Source organism: Saccopteryx bilineata, chromosome 7 (assembly GCF_036850765.1).
Source record: "Saccopteryx bilineata isolate mSacBil1 chromosome 7, mSacBil1_pri_phased_curated, whole genome shotgun sequence".
In the NCBI taxonomy this organism is placed as follows: Eukaryota; Metazoa; Chordata; class Mammalia; order Chiroptera; family Emballonuridae; genus Saccopteryx; species Saccopteryx bilineata.
Window position 1 is genome coordinate 62,480,394 of NC_089496.1, and position 15,142 is coordinate 62,495,535.

General features: G+C 43.8%; 2 protein-coding genes across 3 annotated transcripts in view; one reads left to right on the plus strand and one right to left on the minus strand.

Annotated features, from left to right (window-relative positions):
• LRRC28 (leucine rich repeat containing 28) overlaps window positions 1-15,142 on the minus strand; it is a 73,992-nt gene that overhangs the window by 33,223 nt on the left and 25,627 nt on the right. The gene's annotated exons all lie outside the window — the stretch shown is intronic.
• On the plus strand, window positions 1,964-2,325 carry LOC136310587 (translation machinery-associated protein 7-like). Its single transcript, XM_066239370.1, has one exon. The coding sequence runs from the start codon at window positions 1,999-2,001 to the stop codon at window positions 2,203-2,205; it is 207 nt and encodes a 68-aa protein (XP_066095467.1). The 5' UTR covers window positions 1,964-1,998; the 3' UTR covers window positions 2,206-2,325.

The following is a 15,142-nucleotide window of genomic DNA, read 5'->3' on the forward strand; positions in this document are numbered from 1 at the left end:
CAACCATTTTGAAATATAGGAAGTAGCTGATAAAAAGGATGATCTCGACTTACAGAACCCTTGGAAATCACTGAAAAACTTATCGCGCTCAACATATGAACCACGGTTACAAAAAAGAAGTTCTCCACTAATTAAAAGAATTCCACATTAAATTCAAAGTATAACTCTGATTTCTAAATATTTACCCCTTATAAGAAACTCACACTGTCACTACCAACATGAGAAGTTTTATAGGAGAGAATTCTGAATTTGCACATAGCGGCTGCCAACCTTAATACAAAAGCCACAAGTCCCTTGATTTATGACCTACTTTTGTTTAATGTCATGGAGGGGAAACATCAGCAGAATGAAAACAAAAAGTAGTCCACAGCGAGTAATGCCAGGGGTAGGGATGACTCGGAAGCACAGAGAGATGTTAACTTGTCATTTTCAAACTTCCCTATACTGTTTAAATATTTATTCCCGTGTCACGTATTTTATATTAATACAAAATTAAATTAATCACATGCTAATGTGGCACTTCATCACACATGTTGGGATTCCTTAGAATGAGATGCCATGATTCTGTAATTTGGATTTTAGATTAAAATGTGGATTTCCTAATGATGTTTCAGTTCACTGAAATGCAGCACAGAAAACAAAAATTTAATATACATGTATGCACAGTGCTGTATGCAAATCTATGCTGCTAAGAGTCTAACAAGTTCTGTCGTTATCAAATGAAAAGAAAAATCAAAGGTTCTATCATTTCTGTTAAATAAAAGCACAACAGAAAATTGTATGGCACTTCTAAAGAGGACACATAAAAATGCTATTTCTTCAGGTTTCTATTCATTCCCCAACCTTTGGAAAAAATCCTACAAAGCGGGACCACTGTCTTGTTTCAAGCAGGTCAATATGCACCGGAGGTCAGAACCTTTTATTGTGCCCTGCGAATCTTTGTTGGGCTGGCATTAACCACGTTTTCAAATGCCTCCACAACAGGAAGTAGCAGAACAACAGAACAAAGCAAACAATAAAAACTCACGAGCCCACAAAGAACACTGAACAATTCATTGTGGACAGAGGACTTGTGCCCTGCAAGTTGTATTTCTTTCAGAAATGTGTTAGTTGTGCATTAAGTTTCCAAGAATAATAACCGCTTTCAAATATATTTTTTGTTCTCCTCCTCTTATGATTGGAATTGGCGGTATGGGAAAAAAGTAAGCAATGTCAAAACAACACCCCAGAAAAAGCAACTTAAAAAAGGGCATATATTTGGCCCTGGCCAGTTGGCTCAGCAGTGTAACATCAGCCTGGTGTGTGCAGTCCTGGGTTTGATTCTGGTCAGGGCACACAGGAGAAGTGCCCATCTGTTTCTCCACCCTTCCCTGCTTTCTCTCTTTTCCCTTCCTGCAGCCATGGCCCGAATGGTTCAAGCAAAAGTTGGCCCCAGGTGCTGAGGATGGCTCCATGGCCTTGCCTCAGGCATTTAAAAATAGCTTATGTGCCGAGCTGCAGAGCAACACCCCAGATGGGCAGAGCACCACCCCAGATGGGCAGAGCACCACCGCTAGTGGGCTTGCTGGGTGGATCCTGGTCAGGGCACATGTGGGAGTCTGTCTCTGCCTCTCATTATAAAAAAAGAGGTGTATTTATTTCTTACCCTAGTTTTATCCAAAACAAATGTTTGCAGTAAAAGTTGTGAGAGAGCTTAATGGGACACAGCGCACCTAGAGCAGTGGTCACTCCAACTATATTCACGGGAATGCCAGCCAGGTTAGAGTGATGTTTCCATGGTCAAATGTGTTTTGGAAAAACAGTGTGTATGCTATACTGCTTACCATAATATACACTAGCATACTGAAGACCAGTTCCCCAGGTGGAGAACCCATTCAACTGTGATTCACCAGCAGTGCATTTGTCAGTAACTACGGACATAGGGCCTTGTCGGACAACTTTAGAATTGAAGGGTCAGAGCTTCCGGTGACAGGGTCTGGGGAAGGGGCGGCAGGCACCATGTCTGGCCGCGAAGGTGGCAAGAAGAAGCCCCTAAAGCAGCCCAAGAAACAGGCCAAGGAGATGGACGAGGAAGATAAGGCATTCAAGCAGAAGCAAAAAGAGGAGCAGAAGAAACTTGAAGACCTAAAAGCGAAGGCCGCGGGGAAGGGCCCCCTAGCATCGGGTGGAATTAAGAAATCTGGCAAAAAGCGAGCTGTTCCTTGAGCCTGGGCAATGGTGGTGATCCTTAATTCCATTCCTGTTTTAACATCTGGATTCCCTGTCATAACATCTCTTGCCACGTATAGCTAGAATGAAGTGTTGTCTGGAAGCCTATTGTATATTTAAGAACTTTTGTAAAAAAATGATGATAAAAAAAAAAAGAATTGAAGGGTCAGAGAACCAGGGATGGGAAGACACTGTCATAAAATTCACAATAAAAACACTGATTCTGAAGCTCCGTGAACCCCTTCAATATGTTAAATAGCTAGTAGGTAAATAGCTTGAGACTGTTTAAAAAGAGTGGGGGGCTAGGGTGGTGTGAAGAGCTCTGTGAAGTCTCTCCATCAAAAATAAGCATAACGTGGCCCTGGCTGGTGGGTGGGTCCTGGCTGGGGTGCATGCTGGAGTCTGTCTCTGCCTCCCCTCCTCTCACTGAATAAAAAAAAAAGCGTGACACCAGACAAAACTGGAGAGAACCAGCGATTTCAGGGCTCTGGAAATCGACCAAAGGCCGACCAATTCAGAAATATCTCCTCTTGACAACCCGTGCAAGCTTCCTTCAAGACCAGTGGGGGTCCGCAGCCTTTCTGGCTAGGTGTGGCTTCTCTCCTATCTGACTCCCAAACTCAAGCTCAAGAAGGCTAGTTTGCCAAGGCAGGGGTGACTGTGAAAACCAGCAGTCTGGCAGTCAAAGGGGGCACCCTTGATTTGGGGATGGGGTAACACCTCACAGCTTTTAAGGCTGAAAGTGGCAAACTGCGTAGGAAAAGAACGAGGAAAATGTACAACATATGCTTCGCTAGCCTGGGACTGCTGACCCAACGGGAATGAGTGGTTGACCAGCCATACCTTTAATTGGGAGGTTCTGGCAAGGAGAGAGCTGGATGCACTCTCCGTAAATCCTCGGACAACTGAGAGACGGCGTGTATGTGCAGGGGAGACCCAAGAGTCTGCACGGAGTCAAAGGGGGGCTGACGTGACAGCTGGCGACCTCCAAGTTCACTCTACAGTCCAGACACTTCACCGAGCCTAAGACGGAAGCTTCACGGGCCAGGGGTGTCTAGGCAAACCCCTTACCCAGTCAATGGCTACCCCTAAGCAATACAGACAGTGGTCATCCCCAGGGAGCTAGGTTAGAAAATATAAGTAAGACTGATCTCTGAGCATGAGATATCCCATGGGGAGGGGGTGGCAGGAGTCTGTAATTTAAACCACAGACAGGAACAGAAATTAAATAAACAAAAAAAAATCCCAGAAAAACTAATCAAAATCCAAAGTCACCCCAATATATTAACTAAAATTTCCAGTTTTCAACAACAAAAATACAGCACATGCAAAGAAATAGCACAGTGTGACCCTAGCCAGAAGGGCGGGGGTGGGGGTGGGGGGCAGTCAACAGAAAAGAACTCTGAATGAGTCCAGATGTTGAGCTTGGCAAAGATTTCAAAGCAGCTGCTATAAATGTGTTTAAAGAAGCAAAGGAAACTATGTCAAAAATTAAAGAAAAGTATGACGACAATGACTCCATCAATAGAGAATCTAAATAGAAAAATACAAACCATAAAAAGGGGCTGAGGAACAATTCCAGAGTTGAAAATACAATAACTGAAATGAAAGGAAATCACTAGATGGTCTCAGGATCAGATCTGAGAGGGCAGAGGAAAGAATCAGTAAACTCAAAGACATATCAATAGAAATGATTAAATTTGAAGGTTAGGAAAAAGTCAACAAAAAATGACCAGTGCCTCAGAGACCTGTGGGATACCATTATATCCACAGGGGGAGGTCCAGAGGGAAAGAAAGAGAGAAAGTGGCAGAAAAAGAATATTTGTTAAAAGACGATGGCTGAAGATGTTTCATATTTAACAAAAAGCATGAATCTATAGATCCAAGAAGTTCAATGAATTCCAAGTAGAAAAAACACAAAGAAATCCATACCTAGACATATCATCATCAAATTGCTGAAAAATAAATAAAAACAGAAAATCTTAAAAGCCACAAGAGAAGAATGACTCATCATACATAGAGGAGAAAAATTCATTCAAAAGCTGACTTCTCATCAGAAACTGTAGAAGTCAGAAGACACTGAAATGACATATTTAAAATGCTAAAAGAAAAAAAATGTTAATCAAAAATTATGTATCCAGTGAAAATATCCTTCAAAAATAAAGTCAAAATAAAGACATTCCCAGATGAATAAGAAATGAGAAAGTCAGTTTTCAGAAGGCCTTCCATACAAGAAATATTGAAGGAAGTCTGCAAGGATGAAAGGAAATGATAACAAATGGTAACTCAGATCAACAGGAAAAGGTGTTCTTTTAAACTTTTAAAAAACTAGTTTGAGAGAGAGAGACAGAGATAGAGAAACATCAATTTCTTGATCCACTCAATTCATGCATTGGTTGACTCTTGTATGTGTCCTGAATGGGGATCAAACCCACAACCTTGGCATATGGAGACATCACTCTAACCAATGGAGCTACCTGGCCATGGAATGCATACTTTTAAAATTATTGAGACTGCTTTAAGTATTTAATAAGTGTATTAAGAACAATAATAATCTCTTGATTATCTGGAGGAGAAAAATTGACCACTTTAAATAGTAACTTTTAAGCCCTGGCATGTTGGCTCAGTGTTAGGATGTTGGCTCGGCGTGTGGATGTCCCAGGTTCAATTCCCAGTCAGGGCTCATAGGAGAAGCACCCATCTGCTTCTCCACCCTTCCCCATCTCACTTTTCTCTTCTCCTCCCTTCCTGCAGCCATGGCTCAATTGGAGCGAGTTGGCTCCGGGTGCTGAGGATGGCTTCATGGCCTCCACCTCAGGCACTAAAAATGGCTCTAGTTGCAATGGCACAAGGACCCCAGAGGGGCAGAGCATCGCCCCCTAGTGGGCATGCTGGGTGGATCCCAGTCTGGCGCACGTGGGAGTCTGTCTCTGCCTCCCCTCCTTTTAATAAAAAAAAAAAAAAAAAAAAAAAAAAAAAGTAACTGTTAAGACACTATTTTTAAATGACTATTAATACTAGCAAGAATAGTAACATGAATAGAATGCATTTAAAAAATTAAATTTAGTAGCAAAAATATCTGCATACTGATCTTCCCTAATGTTCTGAACTGCATGGTAACCAGCTGATGCCACTCTGCGTCTCTGACAACAGAGCCCTTCCCTCTGCCCATCTCTCAGCCAAGACCTCATGAGAACAGTGCCCTCTCCCTGAGGAAAGCAGGGTAAGGGGCCAGCGGCCGAGGAAATGGGCATCAGTCTCCACGGGATGTGGACTCTAAGAGCACTGCAGTCAACCAGAAGGCAGAAGACCCAGACAAGGAAGGGAGTGAAGAAGGGGACCCTTGACGTGGGGACTGGGTGGACATCTGCTCTATTGTCACAGCTGAGGAACAGATCATTAAAAAAACTGACCATTGGTACCCTTCTGACCACTTTTGGTCAAGAACTTGATGACGCTCAGTATTCTAATACTTTGGGATGGCATTTATACGACGAGAAAGCTTAATCTTGAAGTCGATATAGTTTGACACTTGAGTTTATATTAAGTCTAGTATGTTGCCTAGTGTGACTAACACTGCTTTAGAGTGATTCACAGCAGCCACGTGGCATCCTCCTCCAAACCCTACCGATGTTACCGGGAGCAGGAGAATTAACTGTTCAAAGGGGCCCGGGGGGACTGCCGGCCCTCATTCAACAATGCAAAGCAGTCTAGAAGAAACACGTCACGCCTAGAAGGAGAACAGAGGGGCCGGTCCGTAGGCCTCCAGGCTCTTCTCCAAACTCAGGGGCAACGGACCCGAAGACCAAGCACATGCCAGCCAGGAGGTACCAACAGGAAGGAAAAGTGTCAGCAGACAGGAAAGGCCCTGGTGCTCATTCAAGAGAGCCACCTCTGCAAACCCACCCGCAGCCCAGTGAGGACGATGGCACCTGCAGTACAGGTGGCGGCACGGTGAGGACCCCGCCCAGAAGGTGCAAAGATACCTCTGTCTGAGCTCGCTTTCATTTTCTCACAGAAGAACATTATGTTTGTGGATTATCAGTTCTTTCACATTATGCTATTTGAATGGAATTACACATATGTAAAGTAACGAGAGTCCAATAATTTTGTTTGTTTGATGTGTGTGTGCACGCGTGTGTGTGTGTGTGTGGAGAGGACGCAGACACAGACTCCCGCATGCGCCTGACCAGAATCCACCTGGTAATCCCGCTGGGGGCGATGCTTTGTTGCAACTGGAGCCATTTTTTTAGTGCCTGAGGCGGTGCCCAGGCCAACTCACTCCAACCAAGCCACAGCTGCAGAGGGGAAGAGAGAGAGAGAGAGAGAGAGAGGAGATAAGCAAGAGGGGGAGGGGTGGAGAAGCAGATGGGCACTTCTCCTGTGTGCCCTGGCTGGGAATCAAACCCGGGACATCCACAGGCTGGGCTGACGTTCTACCACTGAGGCAACCGGCGGCGAGGGCAAGAGCAAGTGCTTTTTAAAAGTGTATGCAAATAGGCCTGACCAGGCAGTGGCGCAGTGGATAAAGCGTCGGACTGGGATGCAGAGGACCCGGGTTCAAGACCCCGAGATCGCCAGCTTGAGTGAGGGCTCATCTGGTTTGAGGAAAAGCCCACCAGCTTGAACCCAAGGTCGCTGGCTCCAGCAAGGGGTTACTCGGTCTGCTGAAAGCCCGCGGTCAAGGCACATATGAGAAAGCAATCAATGAACAACTAAGGTTGCAACGCGCAATGAAAAACTAATGATTGATGCTTCTCATCTCTCTCCGTTCCTGTCTGTCTGTCCCTGTCTATCCCTCTCTCTGACTCACTCTCTGTCTCTGTAAAAAATAAATAAAAATTAAAAAAACCAAACTTTTAAAAGCGTATGCAAATAGGAATATAAAAATACAAAAGTGAAGGGTGACCTGGGAAAAGGAAGCAATACATCACGTGGTGTGAATGTGTGTTTCAACAAAACTGGCTTTTATTTAGGCAGCGGTGGGTTAGCAGACTTTCTTTAAATAGTTAGGGATCTGTAAAGTGCAAAGCGCCTATAATGTAATCTATGTTTTCCGCAAATCCCCATCAGGGCCATTTGCTTAAGAAACCCACGCTTCCTGGCTGGGGGCCAGCATACCAAACCTGCCTAGTAGCGCATAGCTGTACGTCTGTTACTAAATTAGGAAACGGAGCCGGCAAAGTCAGGGCCAACAGCAAAGAGAAAAGGTTCAGCATCATGAGTCTGCACTTCTTCTCAAAAGCTAGATCATTATAACACCTTTAATTTAGAATTACCAAAGTAATTTAGCCTAATAAGAAGCAATACTGAGAAATAATTAAGTGAAGACAAAGAGAATAATAATACAACTATGTATTTAACAAAAGTCACCTTCTAAATAGCCTTAATCTTGACGTTGAAAAGAAATGAACGACCACCATGGAGGGCTTCCTTGTCCCAGGAACAAATATTAAAATGCTGCCGTCTTTTTCCAAGCAGTGAGGAAGAAATGGGCAGTTGCTCACAATTTTTACTGAGATTTACTGACATACTTTCGATAGAGTGCTGTTTAGAGAAGCTAAGGAGAACCTTCCGAGAGTTGAGTGGAGAAACGCAGATACGGATTTCAGGAGAACAAGTCACAGTGTCCATGCTCAGTCATTTGAGGATGACATAAACATATAGATGGAAAATACATAATTTTCCACTTTCCAAATTTTACTTGCCCCTAATTAGCAAGACAAAGAGGTTTAAAAAGACAGTGGTTGTTAAGTAACATTCCTGTATTTTAAACATATCTTCATCTTTTGTGTTGTTTTTTTTTAAGGTAAGAGGAGGAGAGATGGAGAGACAGACATCTGCATGCACTCCAACTGGGATCCACCTGGCAACCTCATCTGGGGAAGATGCTTGAGTATCGGGCTACTTTCAGTGCCTGAGGCTGATGCACTCAGACCAAAGAGCTATCCTCAGCACCCAGGATATTTCTAATTATTTCTCAGTATTGCTTCTTATTGAGCAGGGCCATGCTCAAACCAACGGAGCCACTGGCTGCAGGAGGGAAAGAGGAAGGGGGAGAGAACAAAGGGTTGCTTCTCCTGTGTGCCCTGACCAGGAATTGAACCCAGGATGATCATATACTAGGCCAATACTCAATCCACTGAGCCACCAGCCACGGCTACCCCCATTCTTTATTAAAAGCTAAAGCTTGAATTTTAAAGGTATTGGGACAATTTTAGTTCTGGCAAAATCTGAATGATCTTTTCTTATACACATTTTGTTAAACATTAATAATGTCCAAAGTAGCACTTATTTTTACTTTAGGTCTATGAAAGAATTAAAAAATTCAATGAGTATTTGCTACAAAATTGGTATTTTCATATGTATGAAATGTATTTAAATGCCAGAATTTGTAAATTATAGAAAATTAAATAATAAAGTTCAAGTGTTGTAACAGACCCTGAAAGGCTCATCAAACATGGCTTAAAAAAATGTTTACCATACTTACTTCCCAACCTTTAGCAACACAGATATTCGTTCATATTTATAAAACATCCACAGACAGAACCCTTCCAGTGACCATCCTAATCGCTGAGGATCCTTTTATCTGATGTCTTTAAATATATATTATTCACAAGGTCTTTATGGGACAGCAGTATGCATTTAGGTGACTTGGAGTAGGTCAGACTTAAGAGTCTTTATATTCTTCTTCTTTTTTTTTTGTATTTTTCCGAAGCTGGAAATGGGGAGGCAGTCAGACAGACTCCCGCATGCACCTGACCAGGATCCACCCGGCATGCCCACCAGGGGGCGATGCTCTGCCCATCTGGGGCGTTGCTCTGTTGCAACCAGAGCCATTCTAGCGCCTGGGGCAGAGGCCAAGGAGCCATCCCCAGTGCCTGGGCCATCTTTGCTCCAATGGAGCCTCGCTGTGGGAGGGGGAGAGAGAGACAGAGAGGAAGGAGAGGGGGAGGGGTGGAGAAGCAGATGGGTGCTTCTCCTGTGTGCCCTGACCAGGAATTGAACCGGGACTTCCACACATGCTCTACCACTGAGCCAATTGGCCAAGGCACCTTTATCTTCTTTCTGTTCAACTCCCACCCCCAACATCTGGCCATCAGTGAACAGCAGAAACAGGTCCACAGGGGGTGGGACAAACAGTTTTTCTCGGTCTCAAGTCTGTCTGTTCTCCAACTATCCGTCCTGCAGATGTAGCATGCAGACCGTGTTGTCTGGTCCCTGGTTGGGCCCTTCCCTGTCCCTGCACTATTGGTAAGAGGCACAATGGTGTGGAAGGCACAACCACACTGGAGCAGCAAGCTTGAAGTTCTAAGTTACATAAACAAGGGCAAGACACAGATTGAGTGATTAGAAATTATACGGAAGAGTGTAATGATCCCCATAAAGCACTTTGATACACGGTCTTCCGTTCCATCTTTCTCTTCTTATTGCTACCAAAGGAGGAAAAATAAATGCTCTTTGGCTGTAAAAAAAAAAAAAATCAATTAAATTTGATTTTTTTCAAAAGAAATTTGAAAAAGAACCAAGTTGGAGGAACTACACAGCCCTACTTCAAAACTTCCTCTAAAGCTACAGTAATCATGCCAATGTGGTATCAACATCAGGAAAGACATAAAGGCTAATGGAAACAGAACATTAGAAATATACCCATATGTTTATGGTCAGTCAGCTGATTTTCAAGAAAGAAAGAATAATCTTTCAACAGATCGTGTTGGAAAAACTGAATATCCCAAATCTAAAAATAACCAAACCCTTTCCTCACATCACATACAATAATTAACTTGAAATAGACCGGAGACACAAATGTGACAGATCATTATATGTAAGAAAACACAAGAGAAAAACATTTCTGTGACCTTAGGCTAGGCAAACAGTGCTTGAATATGACAACAGCACAATCCATAAAATAGAAAAACTGATAAAGAGGGCTTTATCAAAATTTAAACCCTTTGCTCTTCAAATGAAAAGATAGTTAAGTTGCCCATACTTAGAATCCCATGGATCTTTACGAACTGTAAACTTTCTTTCTTAATTTTTTTTCTTTCATTTTTTAGTGAGAGGAAGGAAGGCAGAGAGACAAATTCCTACACGTGCCCCCTGACCGAGATCCACCCGGCAAGCCCACTAGGGGGCGATGCTCTGCTCATCTGGGGCCCTTGCTCCGTTGCTCAGCAACAAAGCCATTTTTTTTAAGTGCCTGAGGCAGAGTCAGGAAGCCATCTTTGGCGCCCAACGCCAACTTGCTCTAACCAATGGAGCCATGGCTGCAGGAGAGGGGGGAAGAGAGAAAGAGAGAGAGAGAGAGAGAGAGAAGGAGGAGGGGTGGGGAAGCAGATGGTAGCTTCTCCTGTGTGCCCTGACTAGGATTCAAAGCCAGGACATCCACACGCTAGGCAGACGCGCTACCACTGAGCCAACAGGCCAGGGCAAGAACTGTGAACTTTTAATAAAGCAAATAAAATTATTGTCACTTGACCCCTAGGTCTCCATTTCCTGATCCAATGTGGTAGTTGGATTTTAACTCGATGGGTTCTGATAATCCTTCTACCACTAAAATCCAACGTCCTTAAATTTACGCTAACACTAATGGGTTTGATTTTATGAAGGGCACAGAACGACAGACTTGAAATTCTGCTTTCTGCTGCTGACAGGCATGACATAACAGGGCGTGAGGGTTAACATACTATGTTTATTACACAAATGTTAGTTTTTCAGAAAGGGATAGTAAAAAGTATTAAAGAACTATGATGTCAATTATGTGTGGGGGGTAGAAAGGAGTTTGGTAACAACCTCATATCAAACTAAACTTTGCTTAATTACTCCTATTACATCAACCCCTGGCGACTCATAAAGCTTTTCATTCACTAAAACAATCATTAACTTCAAAATTATTTGCACAATAGAAAATCTGATTTAAATTAAAACCTTTAGCAGATTAAAAACATAATTTATGGATGAAGTAAGCAGCAAGCATGTTCAAATAACATGAAAAAAATTAATGTTTTACATGCTGAAGACACTACCTTTTAAGAAATACTTATTCCAGCACATACCCTACATCCTGCCAGTTAAGTCTGCCTCACAATTGTACAGTTTGACATGAAACTATGTTTTTTAAAATCATGTCACAAAACAACACCTCTCACAATACTCTGCAAGTTGATTTTGATCCAAATATAACAATTATATCTCTGAGTTCTCATTAATAGGTTGTGTAAAAAAACCCACATTTTATAAGCTCTTAAGAAAATTCACTTTAAAAGATTTAAGAACATGGCCACAGCCTGCTGGCTCAGTGGTAAACTGTTGGCCCGGCATGTGGATGTCCCAGGTTTGATTCCTGGTCAGGGAACACAGGAGAGGCACCCATCTGCTTCTCTACCCCTCCCCCTTCCCTCTCTTTCTCTTCTCTTCCCATATCCATGGTTCGATTGGTTCACGAGCATCGGCCCCAGGCACTGAGGATGGGTCTGTGGAACCTCTGCTTCAGGTGCTAGAAATAGCTCGGTTGCAAGCATGGTCCCAGATGGGCAGAACATTGGCCCCAGACTGGGGTCGCTGGGTGGATCTCAGTTGGGGCGCATGCAGGAGTCTGCCTCTCTATCTCCTCTCCTCTTACTTAGAAAAGAAGAAAAAAAAGGTTAAGAACAGTTATCTTCATTGTTTCTTTTTTAAATACTCCTAATTCCTCGTATTCATAAACCACAAATGGTTATAACCCAGTATGGGCTTCTATCACGGCAACCACAACTCTTTTGACCAATTATTGGAAGGAGGGATTTTAATTGGGGAGGCTGCTTGTCAAATCCATGATTTAGATGGAGAATCCTCAAGGCCGATGGGTGGGTGCATTTCAGAGACAATGTAATAGGAAATACCCAAATTCAAATCCCTCGCTCCTGAACACCACGCACAGTTCAGTCCCTCCCATCAGATAGATGACTTGCTAAATCCTCTCCAACGACCTCCGTACCCTGTTCCCATACAGCACCGTGCTCTTAACAGACCACAGTGTAGAAAATTAACCATACACAGGAAGGAGAGAGAAACAGCACTGCGTGTGAGGTGACCTGGAAGGACAGCCCTCAAGATGTCAACCTGGATCTCCACTGTGAGGATGTAGCTGCTCTGAAGTATGTTCACAGGGGTCAGGTTCCTGCCTTCATCGGTGTCGTGACTGATGGAGAGCCTTCCCAAGGGCAAACGACGAAACTTTCTCCTTTTTGCCTTTTTAAGAAAGTGTTGCCCTGGCCGGTTGGCTCAGTAGTAGAGTGTCAGCCCGGTGTGCAGAAGTCCCAGGTTCAATTCCCGGCCAGGGCACACAGGAGAAGCGCCCATCTGCTTCTCCACCTTCCCCCTCTCCTTCCTCTCTGTCTCTCTCTTCCCCTCCCACAGGCGAGGCTCCATTGGAGCAAAGTCAGCCTAGGTGCTGAGGACGACTCCATGGCCTCCGCCTCAGGCGCTAGAATGGCTCTGATTGCGGCAGAGCAACGCCCTAGATGGGCAGAGCATTGCCCCCTGGTGGGCGTGCCGGGTGGATCCCGGTCAACGCATGCGGGAGTCTGACTGCCTCCCCGTTTCCAACTTCAGAAAAATACAAAAAAAAAAAAAAAAATCTATGTTACTATAAAGTTACTAATATATTGCTAACTATAGCATAAAGTTACTTTACAAATAAAGTACTATGTACTACAGACATGGTAATAAAGTAACTTTGGGTCTACAAGAGACATTGAAAAAAGTAGGTTCTGAATATGAGTTTAGGACTCCAGCAGACAGTTTACTCATTTATATATTCAATGGTCACGCAGGAAGCCAAGGGCAGGCAGATAAGGTACCCACGTCAGCTGTCAAACTGGGGACCTTAACCACTCTGTCTAGTCTCTTCTTTGGAATACACAGTTTAAAATATTAGAAGAGAACATTTTATTGTCAAAGCGCTTTTGAAGTCTGGGCCTAGATCTGGTCTCCCTTCTTCATCTCCACACAGCATGATACATGGAGCCGACAAATGCTTTTTGTTATGTAGATGAACTAGTAAGTGCCCCGGTCATGTAGACCAGTGGTCCCCAGACCCCGGGCCATGGACCGGTACCAGTCCGCAGAGAAAGAATAAAAAACTTACATTATTTCCGTTTTCTTTATATTTAAGTCTGAACGATGTTTTATTTTTAAAAAATGACCAGATTCTCTCTGTTAAATCGGTCTAAGACTCATTCTTGACGCTTGTCTCGGTCACGTGATACATTTATCCGTCCTACCCTAAAGGCCGGTCCGTGAAAATATATTCTGACATTAAACCGGTCTGTGGCCCAAAAAAGGTTGGGGACCACTGATGTAGACAACCTACAAAACACATAAAGTCTCTTGGTATTTGCTGCCGTCCATGTGTGTATATATATAGCCTGGTGACACCAGGAGGGTGCTCGGCTGGCGATCAATTATTTAGTCCCATTTTTGGAATGAAAAGTGCTAGCTAGCTATTTTATCAGCACTGATGTAGAACTGTGAAAAGCTGAGTCTCAGTTGGAGGGTAAATTGCCCTGAATTACTACAGAGTCTGCCCAAGAGGGTAATACGGGTCAACAGTTTTGACAATTTGGGGGGAAGGAGGTATCTATCATCGTAAGACCCTTTGTGTTCTGAGGATTCCCAGACAGCGCTGGTCTGGCCTCCCTCTGAGCTGACCACTGAGGGACAGGTCCAATGGGAGAGATAAGAAACCAGGGCTGAGCCGTGACCCCAGTGCCACCCCGCGTCCCGGAGACTGTGCCCCAGGGACTGTGCAAGTGAGCACCTGTCTCAGCCCTGCAGCAGTGGGGCGGCACCATGGAAGAGGCATTGCAGTCTGTGGTCATAACTGTCAGACCATGGAAGTGACGTCTCTACAGACGGTGGAGTAAGCAATGGGGGCCGCCCTAGAGTGATAGGCTCTCGTCCTTCTACGTCAGGGATTGGGAACCTATGGCTCGTGAGCCAGATGTGGCTCATCAAAAGTGATGGCTGCATCCGGCTCGCTGACAAATCTCTAATAAAAAAAAAATAATAACGCTAAAAATATAAAACATTCTCATGTATTACAATCCATTCATTTCCTACCACTCATGTTCATGGTTGTGGGTGGCTGGAGCCAATCACAGCTGTCCTCCGGGATAACACCAGATTTTTATTGGATAATGTGTAACGTACACGGGTCGTTGTATGGCTCTCATGGAATTACATTTGAAAATATGTGGCGTTCATGGCTCTCTCAGCCAAAGAGGTTCCCGACCCCTGCTCTACATCCTCTGCAGGAGGGACGCTGAGTGGCTCCTCCCTCTACCGTACACCAACGAGACAGAGATTTCCAAACACTTAGGTGGACCCAGGACAGATAAAAGGAGACATCCTAAATTTCATTTCAGTAAAGAAGTAGAGACTCAACTGGAGGAAAAATAAATTTGAAGAAAAGAACTAATAAACTCAAGCGTGCTTGGAGCCTGAGTTTGAGGGACAATCCGAGCTAGTTATGTCTAGTACATTTTTCTGTGCGTGTGTGTGCTTTTATCTGTTGGAGTTCAAGGTGGACGTGCTCATGTTTTTCATTTGGGCTAAAAGCCCTTCCTTTTTTGGTATGCAAAACAACTTCTCAAGGATAAAAGCGTTTCAGAAAAATAGGCGGATTTATATGCCAGATGGAATAAGCAACATCTTTTCTGACTCCTGGTTACATTCTGTTTGTTACCGAAACCTTCTCCCATGGGAGTGCCCGGTTTCTAGTAAATCACAAAAGCATCAGGCTTCTCGGGACTGTCAAAGGTTAGCTGGTGCTTCTGACTCTTCTAACATCTAGTGTCCTTTGTGGCTTTTACTAAGGGTGAGTCACAAAGTGTTTGGCTCTGTCCTGATGGAAATCTTTCCCTAATCATCCTTTATTTATAAGTGCACAGTA

Excerpts from the sequence above, each read along its gene's own strand:
- LOC136310587 (XM_066239370.1), top strand. The coding sequence starts at position 1,999 with ATGTCTGGCCGCGAAGGTGGCAAGAAGAAGCCCCTAAAGCAGCCCAAG.